Raw genomic sequence first — 25,626 nt, forward strand, 5'->3', positions numbered from 1 at the left:
CATTAAAGAAAATTGAGTCATTTAGAACCCTTCATAAATTTAATATCTCAACTTTTGCGTTTTTTAAAATAATTAACGGGTAGATTTTGCGCAACAAGAGCATGAATTGGAAAATCAAGGGCACCTGATTCATGATACTCCCGTTTTGCCAATCAGTTCTCTGATCCACGCTTCCATCAAGTGAGACTCTGCACCAGGAGCAAATTCTAAGCTCTTGTTTTTTTTGCATTTCTTTTTTCAAAGCGTCATAGTTTGAAACTGGTGGTTTTATGCAACAAAAATTAATTTTCATCTCATAATTCATTAATTGTACTCAATAAAATAGGTAGAGTGTCAAGTGGCCGACCCCTTATCTTGAGACTATGACCCCTAGTTCTAGACAAGATCTCAGTCATCCAATATTTCTTCCAATTCATCAAGATCCAACACTACCGCTGGGGGCCCAGCTATGCTTCCTAAACTCCAGCACAAACTAACCCCATTAAACTGACCATTGCAACACAAACTACCTACAGGCACATCTTCTGCGTCCTATCCAATACTATCCTCCATTTCATCAGATGACAGAAAACCTGCATAAATCCTGGCAACTACTTGGCCATCCACAGTTGGGTTCATTGGAGGGAATTAGCCCTGCCTTATTCTATTATAGGTGGAGGTCAGGAGAGGCTGACCTTCAGAATCTCCACCTGCAACAGATTGATGGAGGGCGAGCCCAGAAATTTTTGTGGCCCGCACATACTCTTGCAATTCTGTCTGACCGTGTTAAATGTATACTGTGGAATTTTGATCAAAAGAACAGACTCCAGCTTTCATTATTTTTAGCAAGGTTTACAAAGTCTGTTATTTATGTTGGTATTGTCTATTAAGGTTAATGGTTTAAGAAAGGGAACAAGAACTGTTATAGATAGCCTAATTATGGAATTTGTTCCATTTCTATAATGTAATCCTATCTGACTTGACCAATGGTGATGATGCTGTTTTCATAAACAGAATTCCTGTCAAAGTATTGTTATTCACTACCTGTTCAATGTATTTTTGAAATCAGAAACCAGGATGGAGGGCTGGTTATCGATTCCAAACAGGGCAAACATCAAAAGATATGGATGGAAAAAACAGGTATGAAGCTATTGTAAAAGAATTAAGTCATGAAATGTTTACACTGTACTGTTGAATTGTCCATCAAACATACACAAAATCTTCCTTTCTGATAGATCTGTATTAAAGATAACATTCTAAGTAATTTAACCATTGACATCTGGTTTGAAATATAAATAGGATAATAAGAATGCAAGTTATATTCGTGAAAAAGTAAAATTTCTTAAAAGCAGCAAAGAGCAGTACACCTTTAAAAGAAGAGTAGGTTTTTTTATACGAAATTTTGCCCCTACTTTGTACTTCCCTACCCTCGCCAAGAGGATGGCTAACATGACCTGATCCCAGGTCTTTGCCAGTACTGTGTAACTGCCCACTAGGAGGTGTGCAAGAGCAGACTAGAGTGAGCCTTATTCTCTTCAGTGGAGACTCATAGATTCATAGAATGACACATCACAGAAGGCGGCCATTCTGCCTATCATGCCTGTGCCGGCTCTTTGAAAGAGCTATCCAATTAGTCCCACTCCCATGCTCTTTCCCCATAGCCCTGCAAATTTTTCCACTTCAAGTATTTATCCAATTCCCTTTTGAAAGGTACTATTGAATCCGCTTCCATCACCCTTTCAGGCAGTGCATTCTAGATCATCACAACTCGCTGTGTAAAAAAGTGTTTCCTCATGTCACCTCTGCTTCTTTTGCCAATTACTTTAAATCTGTGTCCTCTGGTTACCGACCCTTTGTCTGCACTGGAAACAGTTTCTCCTATTTACTTTATCAAAACCCATCATGATTTTGAACACCTTAAATTTCCCCTTAACCTTCTCTGCTCTACAGAGGACAACCCCAGATTCTCTAGTCTCTCCTCGTAACTGAAGTATTTCATCCCTGGTACCATTCTAGTAGATCTCCTCTGCACTCTTTCTAAGGCCTTGACATTCTTCCTAAAGTGTGGTGTCCAGAATTGGACACAATACTCCAGCTGGGGCCTAACCAGTATTTTACAAAGATTTAGCATAACTTCCTGACCTCTACTTAGTTTCATACTCTTTCTCTTATCCCCTCGTCCTCACCTCAGAAGGCATGGGTAAAATAAGGAACTCAGTGTGTGTGGATCTGCATGAGCCCACATCCTTCTAGTTCACGACATTGTGCAATTAGAATCTCAAAGTCTTGTGCGAGTTACAAGCTTTTATCATTTATTTACAGTATTGTGCTTGTTGGATTGATGTGTTCCAAAAACTGCTAGTACAAACAGTATTAATTTACGTTAACCCGTGCAGTTTTCTTTTAAGCTTTAACAAGTTTCATCACTGGGGGTTAAAAACCAGATTATGTATATTTTCTTTTTTCCTCAATTTCCATCCTCAAAGGTACCAATTCTTGGGACATAATTCGTGGGCATAAGCAGTCTTACTGGCACATGAGCCTAGATGATGAATGTCAATAGGTATTTCAACCAAAGAGGATATCAAACCAAGCATGATATTATTGTCACCTGTCAGCCACGTGTACACATTTTCAACCACTGGTTAGTGGATAGCAATCCTGACGTATTTTATTCCTTTCCCTAGCATCGTGAACACTGAGGCTAATTGTAGTGCCCCAACTGCTGCTCTGCCTGAGATCAGCTAACTCAGCACAGTTTGGTGATCTGACCTCCAGAGCTTTTGGTCTGTATGGCTGATCATGCAGATCAGAAGCTTTGAGGTCAGATTATCAGTCTGTGCTGCATAGGGCGGTGACTTTATCTCTTGGGTCATCAGGAAGCTGATAGAAAATAGTTTTTAAAAAGCCCTTTATATGTCTTTATAAAATTTTGATCCAAATGTTTTTTTTGTAGTATCAATTACTTTTTTTTTATTATCTACAGTATGTTGTGGTCAGCAGCAGAAAGATACTGTTTTACAATGATGAATTGAATAAAGAACAATCTAATCCTTCTATGGTACTGGATATAGAGTAAGTACAACCACCTTGATACTGGGGATGTTAAAGGACATAGGGGAATGCAGAGTTGAACACAAAATTAGATAATAAATTGGTTTAAAAGCAGAAAATGAAAGGTACTAATGAGGTATGGGGCACAATTTTAACATTGAAACACAGGCGGCATTCAAAATCGCAACCATTTCAGACACGCCCCCAACCCGCCCATTTCTGGTTTTCACTGGGGCAGGATGAGGGGCGGTTGACCAACCCGTTCCCAGGAGGTGGGCTGGTGACTAAAACCTTTCAAGGAGGCTCCGGGACTCCATTTTTGCTGATTTTGCAATTTCAGCATCTGGGGGCTGGGATTCCTGGGCCTTCTCATTCACACTATGTGAGAGTAGGTGAAAAGGCCCGAAACTGCAGGTAAGTGCCTTTCTGGCACAGCTTGTGGGTCTGGAGGAGCAGGAATGCTTCCCCAAGGCCCAACAAGCCTACTTGCAATGATCTCCCCACCCCACAACCATCACTGACCCTTGTTCCCCCCCCTGTAACTGACCCCTGATCCCTCCCCCCCCCCCCCGTGACTGACTCCCTCCCCAAGTAACCCCCATCCATACAATCAAAGACTTACCTGAAGACGTCCTTTCTTGTCCGACTGAGGCCAGCCTGTCAATCAGGCTGGCCAGTTGGACGGCAAACAGACAAAAAAAAAGATGTCCTTACGTCAAAATCGTAAGGACACCCGGGAAACCCGTGCTTCCAGGTTTCCCATCGACAGTTTGAACCCCCGCCCCTTCCTGGCTCGGGGTCAAAATCATGCACATGATGTCTGAGTGGGAGGAGGAAGGTGTTGAATGGAGTCCCAGCAGCGGTAACTGCTTGTACCTCTGTTGTTTCACATAAATGGCCTACAAACTATAACCAAGTATAAGATCGTCAAATTAGCAGATGATACTAAAATATGACATGGGTTGAATCAGAGGATGCTGCTAAGTAATTGCTGAAAAATGTTGTTAAATTATGTTGCACAGCAAATTAAATTTACTACTGACTCATGTGTGGCACATTGGACAAAAATTGTGCAACAGTATCACATTAATTAAATAGAATTAGCATATGGAGACTTCAAAAGGGATTGTAGAGTAATAGTAGAATCATTATTGTCAATGTCTGGATAATTTGGTGAGACTGTTTAAAAAGCTTATAAAATACTGGGCTGTATAGCCAGAACAATCTACATAGCTTATTCTAAGGCTAAATAATGCATTGGTCAACAAGGTGGCCAAAAATTTAATATGCACCCTCAGTCATATTCCCCCACAAAAAACCCAGATGTAACCAGCTGCTGGATCTGAAACAGAGAGCTAAAAGTGCTTCCAAGTGGCCACCTTACCTGATCCTTCTCCACTACAGAAATTAATGCAAAAAGCAGTATGCCCTCTTATAAGAACATAAAATATAGGAGCAGGAGTAGGCCATACGGCCCCTTGAGCCTGCTCCGCCATTCAATCAGATCTTAGCTGATCTTTGACCTCAACTCCACTTTCCCGCCCAATCCCCATATCCCTTGATTCCCCTTGTTTCCAAAAATCCATCCATCTCAGCCTTGAATATATTCAGTGACTCCGCATCCGCAGCCCTCTAGGGTAGAGAATTCCAAAGATTCATAACCCTCTGCATGAAGAAATTCCTCCTCATCTCAGTCTTGAATCGCCGACCCCGTATCCTGGGACAGAATTAACAGTCACTTGAACGAGTGTGGATTGATTAGGGAAAGCCAGCACGGATTTGTTAAAGGCACATCGTGTTTAACTAATTTCATAGAGTTTTTTGATGAGGTAACTGAGAGGGTAGATGAGGGCAATGCAGTTGATGTGGTGTATGTGGATTTTCAAAAAGCATTTGATAAAGTGCCACGTGGTAGGTTTGCTCTTAAGATTGCGGCCCATGGAATAAATGGAGCAATAGCAACATGGGTACAGAATTGGCCAAGTGACAAGAAACAGAGAGTAGTAGTGACCGGTTGTTTTTCGGACTGGAGGGAGGTGCGCAGGGTGCTCTCCAGGGGTCGGTGCTGGGACCACTGCTTTTCTTGATATATATTAATGACTTGGACTTGGGAGTACCAGGGCACAATTTCAAAATTTGCAGATGACACAAAACTTGGAAGGGTAGTGAACAGTGAGGAAGATAGTAATAGACTTCAAGAGGATATAGACAGGCTGGTGGCATGGTTGGACACGTGGCAGATGAAGTTTAACGCGGAAAAATGCGAGGTGATGCATTTTGGTAGAAAAAATGTCGAGAGGCAATATAAACCAGGGGGCACAATTCTAAAAGGGGGAGAGGAACTGAGGGATCTGGGGGTATATGTGCACAAATCATTGAAGGTGGCAGGGCAGGTTGAGAAAGCGGTTAAAAAAGCGTACGGGATCCTGGGCTTTATAAATAGAGGCATAAAGTACAAAAGCAAGGAAGTCATGATGAACCTTCATAAAACACCGGTTCGACCACAACTGGAGTATTGTGTCCAGTCCTGGGCACCGCACTGTAGGAAAGATGTGAAGGCCTTAGAGAGGGTGCAGAGGACATTTACTAGAATGATTCCAGGGATGAGGGACTTAAATTACGTGGATAGACTGGAGAAGCTGGGATTGTTCTCCTTGGAACAGAGAGGATATTTGATAGAGATTTTCAAAATCATGAAGGGCTTAGACAGAGTCGATAGAGAGAAACTGTTCCCATTGGCAGAAGGGTCAAGAACAAGAGGACATAGATTTAAGGTGACTGGCAAAAAAACCAAAGGTGACATGAGGAAAATCTTTTTACGCAGCGAATGGTTGGGATCTGGAATGCACTACCCGAGTGAGTCTTTTTTTATTCGTTCGTGGGATGTGGGCGTCGCTGGCGAGGCTGGCATTTATTGTCCACTCCTAATTGCTCTTGAGAAGGTGGTGGTGAGCCGCCGCCTTGAACCGCTGCAGTCCCTGTGGTGAAGGTTCTCCCACAGTGCTGTTAGGAAGGGAGTTCCAGGAATTTGACCCAGCGACGATGAAGGAACGACGATATATTTCCAAGTCGGGATGGTGTGTGACTTGGAGGGGAGTGGTGGAGGCAGATTCAATCATGGCCTTCAAAAGGGAACTGGATAAGTACTTGAAACTAAAAAATGTGCAGGGCTACGGGGATAGTGCGGGGGAGTGGGACTAGCTGGATTGCTCGTGCATAGAGCCGGCACGGACTCAATGGGCCGAATTGCCTCCTTCTGTGCTGTAACCTTTCTATGATTATGCCCCCTAGACCTAGGCTCTCTAGGCAGGGGAAACAATCTCTCAGCATCTACCCTGTCAAGCCCCCTCAAAATCTTACATGTTTCAATGAGATCATCTCTCATTCTTCTAAATGCCAGAGAGTATAGGCCCATTCTACTCAACCTCTCTTCATAGGACAACCCTCTCATCCCGGGAATTAATCTAGTGAACCTTTATTACACCTCCTCTAAGGCAAGTATATCCTTCCTTGGATAAGGAGACCAAAATTCTACGCAGTTGAGGTCTCACCAATGCCCCGTACAACTGTAGTAAGACCTCCTTACTCTTGTACTCTAACCCCCTTGCAATTAAGGCCAACATGCATTTGCCTTCCTAATTGCTTGCCATACCTGCAAACTAACTTTTTGTGTTTCTTGTATGAGGACACTAACATTTAATAGTTTCTTACCATTTAAAAAAAAACTCTTTTTCTATTCTTCCTACCAATGTGAATAATGTCACATTTCCCCACATTATACTTTATCTGCCACCTTCTTGCCCACTCACTTAACCTGTCTATATCACTTTGCAGACTCTTTGTCCTTCTCACTGCTTACTTTCCTACCTAGCTTTATACCGTCGGCAAACTTGGATACTTTACACTCACTCCCTTCATCTAAGTCATTAATATAGATTGTGATCAGCCCAATCACCGATCCTTGCGGCACCCCACTAGTTATAGCTTGCCAACCTGAGAATGACCCGTTTATCCCTACTCTTTTCTGTCCGTTAGCCAATCCTCTATCCATGCTAATATATTATCCCCAACCCCATGAACCCTTACCTTGTTTAACAACCTTTTTGTGGCACCTTATCGAATGCCTTTTGAAAATCCAAATATACTACATCCACTGGTTCTCCTTTATCTACCCTGCTAGTTACATCCTCAAAAAATTCTAATAAATTTGTCAAACATGATTTCCCTTTCATAAAACCACGTTGACTCTACCTAATCATATTATGATTTTATAAGTGTCCTGTTACCACGTCCTTAATAACGGATTCCAGCATTTTCCGACGACTGATGTCAGGCTAACTGGCCTGTAGATCCCTGTTTTCTCTCTCACTCCCTTCATGAATAGCGGGGTAACATTTGCTACCTTCCAATCTACTGGGACTATTCCAGAATCTAGAGAATTTTGGGAGATCATAACCAATGCATCCACTATCTCTGCAGCCATCTCTTTTAGAACCCTTGGATGTAGGCCATCGGGTCCAGGGGATTTGACAGCTTTTAGACCCATTAGTTTGTCCAGTACTTTTTCTCCAGTGATATTAATTGTTTTAAGTTCCTCACTCTCATTTACCCCTTGGTTCCCATTATTTTTGGTATGCTTTTTGTGTCTTCTACTGTGAAGACAGATACAAAATATTTGTTTAACGCATCTGCCATTTCCTGATTTCCCATTATAATTTCTCCTGTCTCAGCCTCTAAGGAACCAATGTTTACTTTTGTTACTCTTTTTTTCCTTTTTGCACACTTGTAGAAGCTCTTACAATCCGTTTTTATATTTCTTGATAGTTTACTTTCATATTCTATTTTCTCCCCTTTTATCATTTTTTTGGTCATCCTTTGTTGGTTTCTAAAACTCTCCCAATCCCCAGGCTTATTACTCTTCTTGGCAACATTATAGGCTTCTCCTTTCAATCTAATACTCTCCTTAACTTCTTTAGTTAGCCACAGGTGGATCACTCTTCTCGTGGAGTTTTTATTTCTCAATGGACTATTTGTTGAGAATATTGAAATATTTCTTTAAATGTTTGCCATTGCTTTTCAAGTGTCAAACCCTTTAATTTAATTTCCCAATCTACCTTTGACAACTCTCCCCTCATACCTATGTAATTGGCTTTATTTAAGTTTAAGTCTCTAGCTTCTGACTTAAGTACGTTACTTTCAAACTCAGTGTGAAATTCTATCATAATATGATCACTCCTCCCCAGAGGTTCTTTTACTGTGAGATTACTAATTAACCCTATCTCATTACACAATACAAGATCTAAAATAGCCTGTTCCCTGGTTGGTTCCGTGATGTATTGCTACGGAATGCAGTGATCTGCAGTGCTGATCTCGGCAGACCTAAAGACTTGAAAGTCTTTAGAGCACCTGCACGGTTTAAATACACTCCTGTGCCAGTGAGTGGGGGCATGTGTTGGATGTAACATCATCACCTGTGCAATTGGGGGCTGTGGTTACTGTCAGAAGAGCACTTTTCACTGGGTATCTCAGCTCCAGTAGCTGAAGTTCATGGAGGATGAATAGAGAAGCTTTGAGCCAGCAGATCAGCTGTTTCAGTGTCAACAGGAGCAGAACAATGATCGTGTATGGGGAGAGAAAAAAGTAGACAGTTTGACCGCTGCTAATTTCCAATTATCATCAAAAATTCTCACAAGTAATCAAGTATGCAGATAATTGAGGTTCATTGGCAAGGATTCAGAGAAGAGCAGCAAAAAAAATCCCAAATGTAAAGGGATGAGTTCTGATGAAAGATTAATAAAGCTTAATCTGTACAGATGAAATCACTGAGGTATATAAAATATTACATAATTTAGATAGGTGAACTCAGAACATCAGCCTAGTAGGACCATAAATTAAATTAGTAAAATGTAAATTTCAAAAAGGCATTGGTAAGACATTTTTTATGTAAAGGCTAAATGTTTGGAATAATAAAGGCGGGGTAATTGATGTAAAAGCATTAATGGTTTCAAAATGGAGCTGACGACTTAGTTGGGGCACTAATGGGACTAGCTCCATTTGATTAAATTATCATCCTAGACTGTACCTGTGGTGGCAATACTATATATCTTCATGTAATTCACGTGGCAAATGTTCAGGCTTCAGATCGTGCATTTAAAGAGGTATTAGGGTGATTATGTGCTTGCTGTGCTGTGCTTGCAAGTCAAGAATCATAGCTTCAACCTATCTCCATATGAATGCAGCTTTCCTGCTGGGAGAGCAGAAATGAAGAGTAAGCCTTTTTCTCTGTTGCTAGCAGAATGCAAGATGGCCTAATTTCCCTAAATGTAATGTAATTTTCACGATGCAGCACCCAATGCTCTTGTGACTTAATGATCCTTGGACTCTGCTAATTTTGCCAATATCAAGTATTGAAGAGCCCAACTGCCACATTTTACTGGACAGCAAAACCAAACTATGAACCCTATTTTTCAAGTTGGCAGTAGTGGAATCTACCTCAATGCCATCCATTTTGATTTCTTCCTCTCCTCAGATTTTCAATTGGAAATATTGTCACAGCAACCAATGTCTGTTATACAAATGAGATGGAACAAATGCCACTCTTTCCACCTGAACAGATTTGACACTGATACCACCAAAGCTAGATTTCCCTTTCTATGCATCATATTGATGAGGTGAAGAACATAGCAACAAACCTGTTCTTTCTTGCCCAGACAATATTACTATCACCTATAAGATCTTGACCATCTCGATCAAAAATTGGTGCAGTATTTTTTGTTGGATTGAAATGACTAATCAAGAGATTGCAAATATGTTCTACTGTTGTGCAATATCTGAATATGGTAACAAGTTTGTTGTCTTCAGCTATTAATTTCTAGTAGCTATGAATCAGAATTTTTGGATTAATTCTGCTTATAGAGAATTCTTGAACTAGATTGACAATTAAGTAGAATTAACAAAAAGTTGCATGCCCAACAAAAGAAAATCTGAAAATTTTTAAAAGTCTTAAATGGCGTACAAGCATTTTATCTTTAAAGTTGATTTACATATCAATTAGTGCATACATCATGAAAGTTGTAAGTCATTTGCATCTCTAAATAAATAATTGCCTTTATGTTCCAGCAAATTATTCCATGTGCGTCCTGTAACACAAGGTGATGTATACAGGGCAGAAACTGGTGAAATCCCTCGGATATTCCAGGTGGGCTATCAAGCACAGTTATTTTCCATAAAGTATTTTTGATTTAGCATTTTATTTTTGCTATTGTCTCTATTTTGGTTCAAAGAGCCAGGGTATGTTTTGGTCAAACTTGAAATTTTCCTGGACGGTCCCTGGCAGGGGGAGAAGGGGGAGGGAAGGTTGGCAGGGGTGGTGGGGGGGGGTGGTTCTGGCAACTGGGTCTGGGAGAGGCCAAAGGCTTCCTTGAAGGGCCTGGAAGGAGCACTCCTGCTCCATCCAGGCCCACAAGGAGTGCTGAAACAGCCACATACCTTCGAGAGCCAACTGCTCCTACCTCCATTTCACAGCAGAGATTCCCGACCCCTGGGGAAACTCAGGCAGCAGTTAACCTCTCCAAGGCGGGACACTTGGATGCCCCGATATCTGCCATAAAAATGCATTTCACTTTTTAACCCCCGACCCTCTCCTGCCATCATGGGGGGGTTAATATCAAGACCATTAAATTTATTTTGAGAAATGGATGCGGAGGGAAAACAGGCGGAGGAGAAGAGAGAGAACTTACTTGCAGACTTACGAGCACTAGTATTTGTAGCTAGAGAGGTTCAAAAGACTATGAAAATTGTTTGGTGGCCCGTGGTTCAAAAACATTTGGGGGCAATTAACATAATCAGTGGCCCCGATAAGTGCATCCGCAGGTGTATGCCTCTGATGAATGACTTTGTTTCAGCAGCACTGCAGCCTGGAGAATAGGCAGAAAAGAGAGCATATGATATTGGGGTGGAGGAGAGACCCTTTTGAGGGAGACTAGAGGAGAGAGAGAGACCCTCTTGGGAACCCAATTAAAGAAAGGCAGAGAAAGAGATCCTGGTTGCATGTCAAGGAGAAACAGAGATCAACTTTATTAGAGGAGAACAGAAAAAGAGCAACCCTGTCTTGCAGGGGACGAGAAAAGAAAGAGCATTTAACTCAGTTGTGGGGAGGAGGAGCTCTGTGGCAGGGCAAGAATGAGAGAGAGAGGATCTCTGTTACGAGGGGGGCTCATCTCTGGCCCACCTAGGAGCAGAAGGGACAGTTGCTGTCGGGCGTAGCAGACCCACACTGTGTCCTCTGACTCACCATGAACAATGCCACAGGAGATCCACTAGTTTGTAAAAGAAAAACTTGCATATCTATTTGGACTTTCATTCATGTTGCCCACAGTTGCCAGTAATGTGCAGAGTGATACCAAGTATGTGGTTTTAAGGGCTGGTTTACCTTGCGTCTGTGGTGTTCCAGAATGCTTCCGCTCTTGATAGAATTGTATATGTAGCGCAGGGTAACTTTGTAGTTTGAACGATTCATCTCAATTATTGTATGTTGTATTTGAATAAAGTGTGTATTGTGTCATCTTTCAGATACTATATGCCAATGAGGGTGAATGTCGGAAAGATGTGGAAGTAGAATCTGCGCAGTCGGCAGAAAAGGCTGACTTTATACCTCATAAAGGTCATGAATTCATTCCCACACTTTACCATTTTCCTACTAATTGTGAAGCTTGTGCAAAGCCTTTGTGGCATGTCTTCAAACCACCAGCTGCACTGGAATGCAGGAGATGCCATGTTAAGTGCCATAAGGATCATTTGGATAAAAAGGAAGACATGATTGCACCATGCAAAGGTATGAATTATTTTTTGTGATCGATACTGTGCTGGCTTTCTTCCATCACTCTTAACATGTGCTCACAGCAAAAGGCAGTTTGCTTAAGTAGACCTATGTTTCCTATGAACTGTAGTTTACATCTTAAACATAACATGAATAGGATACTGTGCCATAAGACTAGCAGTTAAGTTTATATCACAGTATGTAACTCCAGTGCCACCATGTTCTACTGTCCATTTTCAAATTCTGTGAATATCACACTGACGGACCATTGTACTCAGGCTAAAACTAATAATCGTAATTTATTTACAAGCAGGATAATTACACAAGCAAAAATGCATTGCAAGAAGCGGTTCAGTACTTGACTTATAAAATATATTTTTGAAAACAAGGCTGAATTTTTAGAAGCCCGTTCCAGTAACTTTTGTACTGAGTTGCTGATGTCTTCGAGGTAAATGCAGGTTTCTTTGAAGAACAAACAAATTCTTTCTCAATGGTTAGCCAATCAGGATATTAGTTATTTTTACCCAGTTGAGGAATTAAGGTATGAATAGCAGTGTCTCGGCCATCTATTTTTGCTTTTGAAATCTTGCCACACCAGAAACTATTTGGAATGTCTGATAAATTTTCTGTTTTGAGGCATGATGAAGGTCTGCTTCTGTCTGATTCACAATGTAGATTTCATAGTAGGAGTTTCATGCTGTAAAATGTTACAAAATAGCTATAATTGAAATGAGAAAGAAAAACTGAAAAATGCTGTTACAGCAATATTGCACTTCCAAATATGAAAGATCTCATTAATATTTGTAACAGGTTTTTAAAAATTTTGTCCTAAAACGCTGCAATGGCTTTTAGTGGCATTGATGGGTCATGTGTACAGAGAGTACCTCTATCCACTTTACACTACCTCTGGGTCCTGTAGTGCCCATCATGCACAGGGCCAGTAGAAGTCTATTCCACTCATAGAGTTATAGAGTCATAGAGTTATACAGCACGGATAGAGGCCCTTCGGCCCATCATGTCCGCGCCGGCCATCAAGCCCTGTCTAATCTAATCCCATATTCCAGCATTTGGTCCGTAGCCTTGTATGCTATGGCATTTCAAGTGCTCATCCAAATGCTTCTTGAATGTTGTGAGGGTACCTGCCTCCACAACCCTTTCAGGCAGTGAGTTCCAGACTCCAACCACCCTCTGGGTGAAAAAGTTCTTTCTCAAATCCCCTCTAAACCTCCCGCCTTTTACCTTGAATCTATGCCCCCTTGTTATAGAACCCTCAACGAAGGGAAAAAGCTCCTTAGTATCCATCCTATCTGTGCCCCTCATAATTTTGTACACCTCAATCATGTCCCCCCTCAGCCTCCTCTGCTCCAAGGAAAACAAACCCAATCTTCCCAGTCTCTCATCATAGCTGAAGCGCTCCAGCCCTGGTAACATCCTGGTGAATCTCCTCTGCACCCTCTCCAAAGCGATCACATCCTTCCTGTAGTGTGGCGACCAGAACTGCACACTACTCCAGCTGTGGCCTAACCAGTGTTTTATACAGCTCCATCATAACCTCCTTGCTCTTATATTCTATGCCTCGGCTAATAAAGGCAAGTATCCCATATGCCTTCTTTACCACCTTATCTACCTGTTCCGCCGCCTTCAAGGATCTGTGAACTTGCACACCAAGATCCCTCTGACCCTCTGTCTTGCCTAGGGTCCTCCCATTCATTGTGTATTCCCTTGCCTTGTTAGTCCCTCCAAAGTGCATCACCTCGCACTTTTCCGGGTTAAATTCCATTTGCCACTGTTCCGCCCATCTGACCAACCCATCTATATCGTCCTGCAGACTGAGGCTATCCTCCTCGCTATTTACCACCCTACCAATTTTTGTATCATCAGCGAACTTACTGATCATACCTTTTACATTCATATCCAAGTCGTTAATGTAGACCACAAACAGCAAGGGACCCAGCACCGATCCCTGTGGTACCCCACTGGCCACAGGCTTCCAGTCACAAAAACAACCTTCGACCATCACCCTCTGCCTTCTGCCACTAAGCCAGTTTTGTATCCAAAGTGCCAAGGCACCCTGGATTCCATGGGCTCGTACCTTCTTGACCAGTCTCCTGTGGGGGACTTTATTGAATGCCTTACTGAAATCCATGTATACCACATCCACTGCGTTACCCTCATCCACACGCCTAGTCACCCCCTCAAAAAATTCAATCAAATTAGTCAGACATGATCTTCCCTTGACAAAGCCATGTTGACTATCCCTGATTAATCCTTGCTTCTCCAAGTGGAGACTAATTTTGTCCTTCAGAATTTTTTCCAATAATTTTCCTACCACTGATGTTAGGCTCACTGGCCTGTAGTTCCCCGGTTTTTCCCTACTCCCCTTCTTGAATAATGGTACTACATTAGCGGTTCTCCAGTCCTCTGGCACATCCCCTGTGGCCAGAGAGGTTCTGAATATATGTGTCAGAGCCCCCGCAATCTCCTCCTTTGCCTCACACAGTAGCCTGGGATACATTTCGTCCGGGCCTGGGGATTTATCCATTTTTAGGCCTGCTAAAACCGCCAATACCTCCTCCCGCTCGATGTTAATATGTTCGAGTATATCACAGTCCCCCTGCCGTATTTCTATGTCTACATCGTCCTTCTCCATAGTGAAAACAGATGCAAAAAATTCATTTAGAACCCATCCTACATCTGCCGGCTCCACACACAGATTGCCATTTTTGTCCCTAATGGGCCCTATTTTTTCCCTAGTCATCCTCTTACCCTTAATATACTTATAAAACATCTTAGGATTTTCCTTTATTTTGCTCGCCAGTGTTATTGAATGGCCCCTCCTTGATCTCCTAATTTCTTTTTTAAGTATCCCCCTGCACTTTTTGTACTCCTCTAGGGCTTCCTCCGTCTTTAGCCTTTTGTATCTGCCAAAAGCCCTCCTTTTTTCCCTAATCCATTCTCGTATATCCCCTGACATCCAAGGTTCCCTGGAGTTCTTGGAACCACCCTTGACCTTTACGGGAACATGTTGCCATTGTATGGTCTCAATCTCCCTTCTGAAAGACTCCCATTGCTCCGATGCGGATTTTCCTACAAGCAGCTGATCCCAGTCCATTTTTGCCAGATCCTGCCTTATCCTATTAAAATCGGCCTTCCCCCAATTTAGAACCTTTATTTCCGGCCCCTCCCTGTCCTTTTCCATGACCACCTTAAATCTCACCGAATTATGGTCACTGTCACCAAATTGCTCAACTACTAGCACTTCTTCCACTTGGCCGGCCACATTCCCTAGAATTAGGTCCAGTACCGCCCCCTCTCTTGTAGGACTTTCTACATGCTGGCTCAAAAAGCTCTCCTGGATGCACGTTAAGAATTTCGTACCCTCTAAGCCTTTTACACTCTGAGTATCCCAGTTAATATTGGGGAAGTTGAAATCCCCCACTATTATTACCCTATTATTTGCACAATTTTCTGAGATTTGCCTACATATCTGTTCCTCTATCTCCCCCTGACTGTTTGGGGGCCTATAGTACACTCCCATCAAAGTGCTTGCCCCCTTTTTGTTTTTAAGCTCCACCCATATGGCCTCATTAGAGGAACCTGCTAATATATCATCCCTCCTTATGGCAGTAATTGATTCTTTAATTAATATTGTGACCCCCCCCTCCTCTTATACCTCCCCCTCTGTCTCGCCTGAAGATTCTGTACCCCGGAATATTGAGCTGCCAGTCTTGCCCCTCCCTCAACCATGTCTCTGTGACAGCAACAATATCATACTCCCATGTGTTTATCAACACCTTCAGTTCATCCACCTTATTCGCAAGACTCCTTGCATTAAAATAGATGCCATCCAGCCTTGCCCTCACATATTTGCCCTGTCTTCCAAGCTGACTTGTTTTTTTCTCTATATTTGGCTGCACATCACCCCCTATTGTAGCTCCACTCTGTATCCCATCCCCCTGCCAAGTTAGTTTAAACCCTCCCCAACAGTGCTAGCAAACCTCCCCGCAAGGATATTTGTCCCGCTCTGGTTCAGGTGCAACCCGTCCGACTTGTACAAGTCCCACCTTCCCCAGAAGCAGGCCCAGTGATCCAGGAAACTGAAACCCTCCCTCCTGCACCAACTCTTTAGCCACGCATTCATCTGTTCTATCCTCCTATTTCTATACTCACTAGCCCGTGGCACTGAGAGTAATCCAGAGATTACAACCTTTGAGGTCCTGCTCTTTAATCTGCTACCTAGCTCCCTAAATTCTTGATGCAGGACCTCATCTCCCTTCCTACCTACCTATGTCGTTGGTCCCAATGTGGACCACGACCTCTGCCTGCTCACCCTCCCCCTTGAGAATGCCCTGTAGCCGCTCAGTGACATCCATGACCCTGGCACCAGGGAGGCAACAAACCATCCTGGAGTCACGTTTACGGCCACAGAATCCACAAACTCTAACCTTAGACAAATTCAGCAGGAAAATACTCACCAGCCAATCACTTACCTCTTCCTTGGTGACGTCCCACTTGGATTACTTTTTGCTTCTTATTTATCTTAGGTCCAGGAGTTAAGTCCCTGAAAACAAAATATAAAATCGAACCTACCCTTTAAATTCCCTCTACCCCCCAAAAGGTTAGAGGAGGTGGGAGGGTGGGAGTCACTACTAGTGTAGTGTCTCGGGTTTAGCAACCGCTCCACCTATATACGGGTACCAATGAATTGGCCCCGCCCCCTGCCTTTGAAAAAGCCCGCGAAGCTCTTTCCCCGCTGGGGAAAAAGACTCACGTCGGTGAGTTTAATTACTCACCTCAGGCCTCCGCTGCTCCCTTTATCGACTTGCCGCCGCTCCCACCGCTCCAACCAGGTCCGCTCCTCCTTCCCCGCTGCCGACCGCTCTGTGGGAGAGAGAAAGAAAGGCTCCTCCTCCGCCGCTGTCGACGCTGGTCTCTGCACCCTGTTTTTGGCTAGTTCCCAGATGAGAACTCCTGTACCACTGGAAAATAAAATTATATATCCATTTGTAACAGCTTCATTAAATTAGAGATGTGCAGCAACAAAAATGTCTTGTAACATTCAACCTAGTGAGTTTTTACAATTATCGTTCACAACATGTTTGAGAGGGAAAAATAAATATCTGTAGTGTTAATACGTTATAATGTTTCTTGATCAGCAAGAAGATAATAGAACACAGTTTAAAATATAAATCCTGAGAGGTAGCACATTGCTATATCCACATACAGTTGTACAGGTTTGTAAGAGGTGAGTTATCATGCATGTGGTGTTACCTCTCTCCTCTGGGAAGATGCCAAACTGAGGCAAGGCATTCCTCTTGAGTTGTTCAAGTCAGTCAGGGAATCTACTGTGCATCTCCCGGTGACTGATTAGGGGATTCATGACAGATGACATGTTATCTGCCTAATTTCAGTAATGAAACTGCAAAGTAACTAGAAAATGGAAGAGGGGAATGTGGAATGTTTATATATCAACCTTAGCTAAAAGTATGTTTTTTCTCCTTAGTGAATTATGATGTTAACACAGCTAGAGATATGTTGCTACTGGCATGCTCTCAGGATGAACAAAAAAGATGGATTGGACATTTAGTGAAGAAGATTCCTAAGTCCCCACCAGCTGCCTCAAGCTTTGTGCGTGCTTCTCCTAGGACTTCTTCTACAAGATCAGTGCCAAACCAATCTTTTCGCAAACCTGCCAAACATAATGTTCCAATCAAACCCAGGTAATATATTAAACCCTTTCTATGATAGCTGTTAAGGGTTCTAAATGCTAATCATGTAGGCATGGGGGCATGGAGGAGGCTATCAATTACAAAGTAAAAAGTTGGAATTCTGCAGTAATTTAAACAATTATGACAAAAATTAATGCAAGTAAAGGCGGTGAACTTAAATACACTTTACTGTCCTGATCAGCAAAACAAAGAAAGAAAGAAAGAAGAAACTTGTAGTATATAGCACATTTCATGTTCAGAGGACATCCCAAAGCACTGTACAGTGTATGGAGTACTTTTGGTGTAGTCACTGTTGTTATGTACAGTTAATTATATTTTACAACATTTTATCTTGTGCAGCAGCCAGTTTGCACACAGCTAGATCCTACCAAACCGCGTTGAGATAAATGGCCAGTTAATCAATTTTGGTGATAGGAACAGGAGTAGGCCATTCAACCCCTCGAGCCTGTTTCACCATTCAGTTAGATCATGGCTGATCTGTAGCTTAACTCCATTTACCCGCTTTGGTTCTATAATCCTTAATATCCTTGCTTAACAAAAATCTATCAATTTCAGTTTTCAAATTTTCAGTTGACCTAGCCTCAACAGCTAGGTTGAGGGATAAATATTGGGCAGGACACTAGGATAACTTCCCTGCTCCTCTTCGAATAGTTTCATGGGATCTTTTATGTCGACCTGAGCAGGCTGATGGGATCTCTGTTTAACATCTCGTCATGAAAACGGCACCTCCGACAATGCAGCACTGCCTCAGTAGTGCGCTGAAATGTTGATCTAGATTATGTACTCAAGTCCTGAAGTGCCGCTGAAACTCTTAACATTAGGCGAGAATACTACCACTAAGCCAAGCTAACATTCAAACTACTGTAGTTTTACAAATAACAGTAAGTTAATGCAAATAACGCCGGTGAACTTAAATACACTTCACTGTCCTGATGATCAAAATGGAAGCAGTATAAACTCATGAAGTGAGTGGCTACGAAGCTATAGATAAGAAGTACAAACTCATGAAATAACAGCTGACAAATTTGATACACTAGCTGCATTAGAGCACAAAAATTTATGAATGAGGAAAGGCTATTCGTCAACAACAATTTACATTATATAAAGCAGCTCCTTTTGTAGATGAAAGTCCCGGGGCGCTTTACATGATCGATGGTAGAGAGGTGGGCCCTGAGAAAGTGAAGGAAATTGGAGGAGGGTGTAGGGAGATAAAAGGCATAGTTGAAGAGATAGGTACCTAAGAGGCTTTTGAAGGCAGTGAGAGATAATAAGTCAAAGTGGTTTTGGAAGACAATTCCAGACGGGCAAGTAGATCAGCCTCTGATGAAGTAGAAGGGGTGGAGAATAAGATATAATCCAGAGGCAGAGGATGGCGAACATTTCCCATATAAGGTTAAGCCAGACTGTAGAGGGATTTGAAGATGAGGACCAGGAGCTTAAAACTGACTTGCTGGGATGCCAGGAGTCAGCGAGTACATAGGATTTACAGCACAGAAACAGGCCATTTGGCCCAACTGGTCTGTGCCGGTGTTTATGCTCCACATGAGCTCCCTCCCACCCTACTCCATATAACCCTATTCTTCTATTTCTTTCTCCCTTGTGTACTTATCTAGCTTCCCCTTAAATGCAGAAGTGCAGTGGAAACCCTGTTTAAGCTTAATGTGTTAAGCTTGGTTTATTTTAGGGCAGGGCACAGAGAGATGGACATACTGGAGGTAGTGGAAAGTCAGCCAGTGTTCCTGCTCCTGACCACTATCCAGCAACCGCTGCTGGAAGTTCACATGTGGATATCAGGTAATGACAGGATCATGCTTGGCTGGGGTGCTTACCACCCCCCCCCGCCCCCCCCCCCCCCCCCCCGGCTTGTATTTCAATAAACTGGCAAGATTCAGTATCTAGGCATCCACATGGAAAATGGGCACTTGGGTGAGGTACCAGAAGGTACCAGCAAGGAGTCAATGCTATCAGGAGGTTAATGGGAGAGAGAATTGATGAGACAAGGAGGAAGGAAAAAGAAAATATCTTTCATACAAAAAGGTGGTAAAATTGTAACCTTTTTTAAACTGGAAAAGACCGTGCCTTCGGCCATCTAGGCTCTAAGCTCTGGAATTCCCTCCCTAAACATCTTCGCCTCTCCACCTCTTCCTCCTCCTTTAAGACGCTGCTTAAAACTTACCTCTTTGGTTAACATTTGGTTAACTGTCCTGTCTCCTACTTTGGTTCAGTGTCAATTTTTGTCTGATTACACTCCTGTGAAGCATCTTGGGATATTTTTTACTACATTAACGCGCTATATAAATACAAGTCGTTATAGTAAGAAGGTATTTATTTTTTGCAGAACTGGAAAAGATGAAAACTATTTTTCAGACCTCTGGTGACGTGACAGGGAACTGATTCATACAGGACAGACTCAGATTCAATCCTTGGTTAATGCTGAATTAGCCGAGCTCAGCTGGCATTGTGTTGGATTGCTGCAATCGACTTGTATTCTTGGGATAGGGAGGGAAAAATCAACCAGTGTTTCCATTCCTGATCATCACCTAGTGACTCCCTGCTGGAAGCTGTAGATGTAGACATTAGACTCCTGGTACTCACTGGGCTTGCGCAGGAAGAAAGGCTACCTGTATGAGATACTGCAGGGATAGCAGAACTATACCTGAGCAAAAAAGGCCAAGCCTGGACAGGTTGGGACAAAAAAAATTACGATGAAGAAAAGCTCTGGTTCCTGTTGTATAATGATACAGAAATAATGATTTGAAAGTCAGAATTTTTTTAAACTGTATATATGCAAAATAAGATTAGAAAACCAGTCAATTTTCATGCAGTTTAGTTTACTCTGCATAGTTTTTGGATACCCTCTGAATACTGCTATCTAGCAGACATGTTTTCATATTTATTCTAGCTACTGTGTTCAGTTAGATATCAAAGTCCTGTTGATTATGAATATTTTTTCTATTTCAGCTAACCACCTATGGAATTGGGATCTAAGACACTTTTCAAGAAACCAGGGTTTTCTAAGATCACAGAGTAGTGCAAAATGGATTTGATTCCTTCCAATACAAACATTACAAATTTCAGGGTTACAATTGTTGTTTAACCCCATTCCCCATTCCTGCTGTAACAGAAGCATGTGGAAGGCTATTCACTGTGTGTTACCCACATTAGCATAGTCTTTTTTTAATTGCAACAGATAAAGCATAGCTAGAAATAAGATGCTGCCTTTTCTGTAATAATCAAGTGAACACCAGGGTTAGATCGTTGTGGAATAGTCCAATGAGCTTTCTTTATCATTTTGTTTAAGCAAGTAAGGGACAGGGCAGCTGCACTTGAGGGAATAGCTTATGCTAAATCAAGGAGGGAAGATGTGGAATCAAAGTACTGAAAATTCAAGCACATGACAAGATGGAACTGCTTTGAAGATGATGTCAGATGCTTGAAAAGACCAATGGTATCTTGGAATCAGCTATGACCTCGAACTTTTCATGCCTTCAGTGCAGATCTGTTGAGACCTTAAAGCTTAAAAAATCTCTTGGCTTTAAGATGGAAAAGTCTGGTGAACTGCTGGTATAAGTGTTTAGAAATTATACTGTTCGAAATGCTTCAGTTGAAAATGTGTAGAACTGGGAAAAATGAACAGTGTTTCACTCTTGATCTATGCATTTTTTGCCAAGCCATAGTGGTTCATGGATTGATGAACCACTAGAAATAACAGAAGCATTAGGGAAATAGCAACAATTCAGAACAACCAGGTTTGAGAGTATTTTGGGGGGTACATTATTTTGTAATGATTTTATAAATGTATTGCCTTACATTTGCAAATGAATCCTTATCTGATGGTAGACAACATTAACTTAACAGATAAATTGTGCACTGTTTTAAAACATAAATTATTCTACTTAAAAACACTTTAACAGGAGTAGCATTGTCCTGTTGGTGCCTTACTTTTGAAGAACTGTTTTACTGCCATATAATTATTGCATCATAATTTCAAATAACTGCATCTGCTTAAACATTTTCCTTTGCCTTGTGAAACGGATTTTATGTTAAGATTTTGGGTATAATTTTGAATGCAATGTTAAGGTGAATAAACTGCCTGTAATGAGTGGGATTTATTCATAGGAAAACATGCAGGAAACTTGAACTGCAGAAGGCATTAAGTAAGATTTATTTCTGTGAATTATTTCAGGAGTCACTCCAGTAATATAGGAATTGTTGTATTTGCTGTTTTCTCTCTTGCCAGTCAGCAGGAACACATTCATGATATGGATGGTATGGTTTACTTCACCCAGTACCTCCCAAAATAATTTATAATGGCTTTGCAGTTACATGTATTAAAGCACTGGAAATTGGATTTTGTTTAGGATGAACGCATGTTTTAAATGTATTGAAAATCGCACTGATGGGTATGTACCAATAAACATATCTTATCTACATGCATCTGCCTGTTTTAATATAGTGGGAAATGGTTCTTACAAACTTTGCCTTATCGGATGATCTGACTTTTTTTTAATGTTTTCTGATACCAAAATGTGCAGCATGATTCTGTGTTATTGAAGCAGAATTTATTAATTCACTGAAGAAAAAACTGTTCTTTGGCAGCCGCTTTGCAACAGCAAATCAGATATACAAGTACTTAATATATTTTGGTAATGTTGGTTGAGGGAGCAGTGAGGATACAGGGAGAACTCCCTGCAACTCTTCAAACAGTGGCATTGGATCTTTTATGTATACCTGAATAAGCTGATGGGGCCTCAGTTTCATGTCTCTTTTGAAAGCTGGAATCTCCAACAATGCAGTACTCCCTCTACTACATAAAAGTGTCAACCTAGATCTGCTGAAGTCCCGGAATGGACTTTAAACACACAACCATTTAACGCTAAGGCAAGAGTGCCATCATTGAGCCAAACTGACACTTTTAAAAGAGAATTAGATAGTTCCCTGAATATTAAACAATATGAGGAATGAGCAGGAGTGGGATTGGATTTGTGAAGAAAAAATACAGCAGACTTGGGTTGAATGGCCTCTTACTGTGCTGTAGCATTTTATGACTGATTTTAGTTTGCAGTCTGATTGATATCACTTTTGCTCCAAAATGCTTTCAATTTTAGTAAAGGCAGCACAAGCTACCTTGATATTTCCAAATCTATTATTTCGTCAATGAACAGTGTGTTACTCAGATAGGTAAACTTGGTCTCCAAGTTCAAGCAGTACCCTCAATGTTGATGGGAAAGAAGTGTTTTGAGGGGTAGGCTGTTGCATCCATGATGTATTTCTGTATAAGTGTGTAATTGTCACTAATGACCGAGTGGTTCCCGAAGAATTTTCTCCTTGATGTTAAAAGTCTTGGGCTTCATTGTTAATATTCACGTACTTGTACGAAATCCACCATTCTTTCTTTGCTGACAAGAGAAAGTGTCGTTACCAATTTTTAAAAATAATTGGCTGACCTTTAAGCCAGTCCATACTTAAGGAACAACACTGGCTCTTTAGACTTAAAGTCAGCAATAGCAGGGATTCTGAAGGCAATAGTCCTTTCAAACGTTAAAGAATAAGCATCTTGTGATTTTCTTCTGGTTGGATTGAATAATGCAATAGGAATTAAACTTTAACTTTAAGAATAACCACTATTTAAAGATTGCCAAATAGAGTTTAAAACTAAAATGAAACTTGAAAGAGAGGCGTACAATAATACTAAGGCTAACAATACTAAAGAAAAGCATGAAGAATATAGAAAATGTAGTGGGAAGGTAAAAAAGGGGAGTTTCAAAGAACTAAAAAGGTTAGCAGATAGTGGTGTAGATTTTTCTGGAGACTTGCACCATTGTAATGCCGCATCTACATCTTGGGGAATCTTGCATGGCACAAAAGAGAGAGGAAGTTATGGAATGAGTGACTAACTCCATTAATTGTGCCACTCCATATTTTCCTGGGACTTTTGTACCGTTATCTTTGCCGAGAACAGAAGGTAATTATCATGGCTCTGCCCCCATTAAAATCAATGTGAACACGATTTACTGCATTTAAGCCAATTTTCATGCCCCTACCACTTATTCAAAAATAATGGCACTGGTGTGATGTATTGTTCTAAGATCTGGTTTAAATTCCCAGTTGTTAAAAATGTATTATTGTTGCAAAGATGAAACAACTAGGATCTTTGAGTATCCTTCCTGCACCTGGGATTTTCAAATTTAATATCGCCACACTGTTGAATTTGTGAGAATTTTTCAGAATTTAAATAACCCCTTCTCTGTTTTCCCACAGTGCTCAACCTTACTAAAACCACTAACACAACAAACATATATTTTCTAATAACTCTAATTTGCATATTAATCATGCGTGTTTCAATCCGTTATGAGTAAATTGATGTACGTATACCACAAAGCTTTCACGCCTATCTACTCAGAGGAAAGTCAGCATGTCATTGAGTAAACTTTTGCTCTCCACAAAGATTTGCGATCTTTAGTCTCATTCAAACTGAAATAATTATCAGAACTTTACAATAAGTTAAAAATTCACGCTTAGTTTGCTTAGATCATTTTATGCCCTCATAATCCATGAAAATATTTTTTCCTGAATTATTAATCATTTATAATACAGTGATTTGGAGTGGCCTGAATTCATAGATCTCACACACAGCAGCGAAACTGACAAAAATTTCAAAACTTGAAAAGGGACACTATAGTTTAAAATAATTGTAGATTAGTTAAGAAGTTGCACTGCCATTCACATAAACCCTCCAGAGGGTGAATGTGCTGTTGATGCAGCTCTTAGATTGGCACTGAGTGCCTGATTCACTGCTGTGCTCGCTGCGTTGTATTCTAATTAGAAAACCAGCAAAATTTGGAGCAACAGCAAGATCAGCATATTAGACGGTGAGATTTACGGTGTACGCCACCAATCTCACTGTTGCAGGAAAATCTGGGCTAATATAAAAGGATATAAGAGGGACTTTAACTTTTTTTATATGCTTATAGAGAGGGTAGGAACATCCTGGGAGGAAGAAGGCAATCTAATTGTAGAGAATGACAGTATGGCGAAGATACTGAACCAGATTTTCCCACATTGCCAATTTAGGATAATGGATAATGGTGAATCAGAAGCGGCGGAGCCAATGGTCAGTTACGGGCTTTCACTTTAAGGAAGAGAACCAATAACGGCCATTTTCATTTTTCTTCATATAGACTTCATTTTTAAATCATGTATGCAGAATTATATTGATCTAGAAACAGAATCTACAGAATCTCTGCAATTAGGATTCTTCCCCTGCCACAACATTGAAACAGCCCTAACCAATGTCACAAATGATATCCTCTGACTGTGATCACGCTGCACTATCCCTCCCCTTCCTCCTCAACCTCTGCAATCTTTGAAATGGTTGACCATCATCATCCAACCTCTCTCCTCCGATGTCCAGCTGAATAGGACTGCCTACACTCTGTTCCAGTCTTACCTATCCAATCTACCTGTCCTTGCACCATTACCTCCTGAGTCTCCAATGATCCATGCTTGGCTTCCTTGTAGGCATGCTTCCCCCTTGGTGACATGGGGTCAGCTTCCACATGTACACTGACAATACCCAACTCTACCTCTCCTCCACCTCTTTCTCGACCCCTTCGCTGCCTCTTTTGTTAAACTGCTTGTCCGACATGCAGTCTTAGATGATCTGCAATTCTCCAGTTAAACACTGGAAAGACCATACATCATCAGCCCCCAAGACAAACTCGATACCCGTGCCACCGATTCCATCCCCCTTCCCAGCCACTGTCTCGGGCTTAACCAAAGTGACTGTACCCTCAGCATTGTATTTGACCCTGAGCTGAGTTTCAGATCCTTCTCTTCACAAAGAGCGGCCTACTTCCTCCTCCATTACATTACTCACCTCTACCCTTATCAGCCCATCCGCTGCTGAAACCTTCATCCATATCTTTGTCACCTCCAGACTCGACACTTCTAATGCTCTTGTGGCCGGCCTCCCATCCTCCACTCTCCATAAACTTGAACTCATTCAAAACTCTGCTGCCCATATGCTATCCTGCACCAAGTCCC

At 41.6% G+C, this 25,626-nt stretch overlaps 1 protein-coding gene across 1 annotated transcript in view; it reads left to right on the forward strand.

Annotated features, from left to right (window-relative positions):
- Window positions 1-22,013, forward strand: part of rock1 (Rho-associated, coiled-coil containing protein kinase 1) — a 278,787-nt gene extending 256,774 nt beyond the window's left edge. Inside the window, exons 28-33 of the mRNA XM_067979744.1 lie at window positions 1,049-1,119; window positions 2,966-3,054; window positions 10,153-10,231; window positions 11,605-11,866; window positions 17,355-17,571; window positions 20,542-22,013. Coding sequence (XP_067835845.1) covers window positions 1,049-1,119; window positions 2,966-3,054; window positions 10,153-10,231; window positions 11,605-11,866; window positions 17,355-17,571; window positions 20,542-20,545 — 722 coding nt within the window. The 3' untranslated portion in view covers window positions 20,546-22,013. The remainder of the gene's footprint in view (window positions 1-1,048; window positions 1,120-2,965; window positions 3,055-10,152; window positions 10,232-11,604; window positions 11,867-17,354; window positions 17,572-20,541) is intronic.
- The last annotated feature ends 3,613 nt before the right edge of the window (window positions 22,014-25,626 follow it).

This window comes from Heptranchias perlo, chromosome 3 (assembly GCF_035084215.1).
Source record: "Heptranchias perlo isolate sHepPer1 chromosome 3, sHepPer1.hap1, whole genome shotgun sequence".
NCBI lineage: Eukaryota > Metazoa > Chordata > Chondrichthyes > Hexanchiformes > Hexanchidae > Heptranchias > Heptranchias perlo.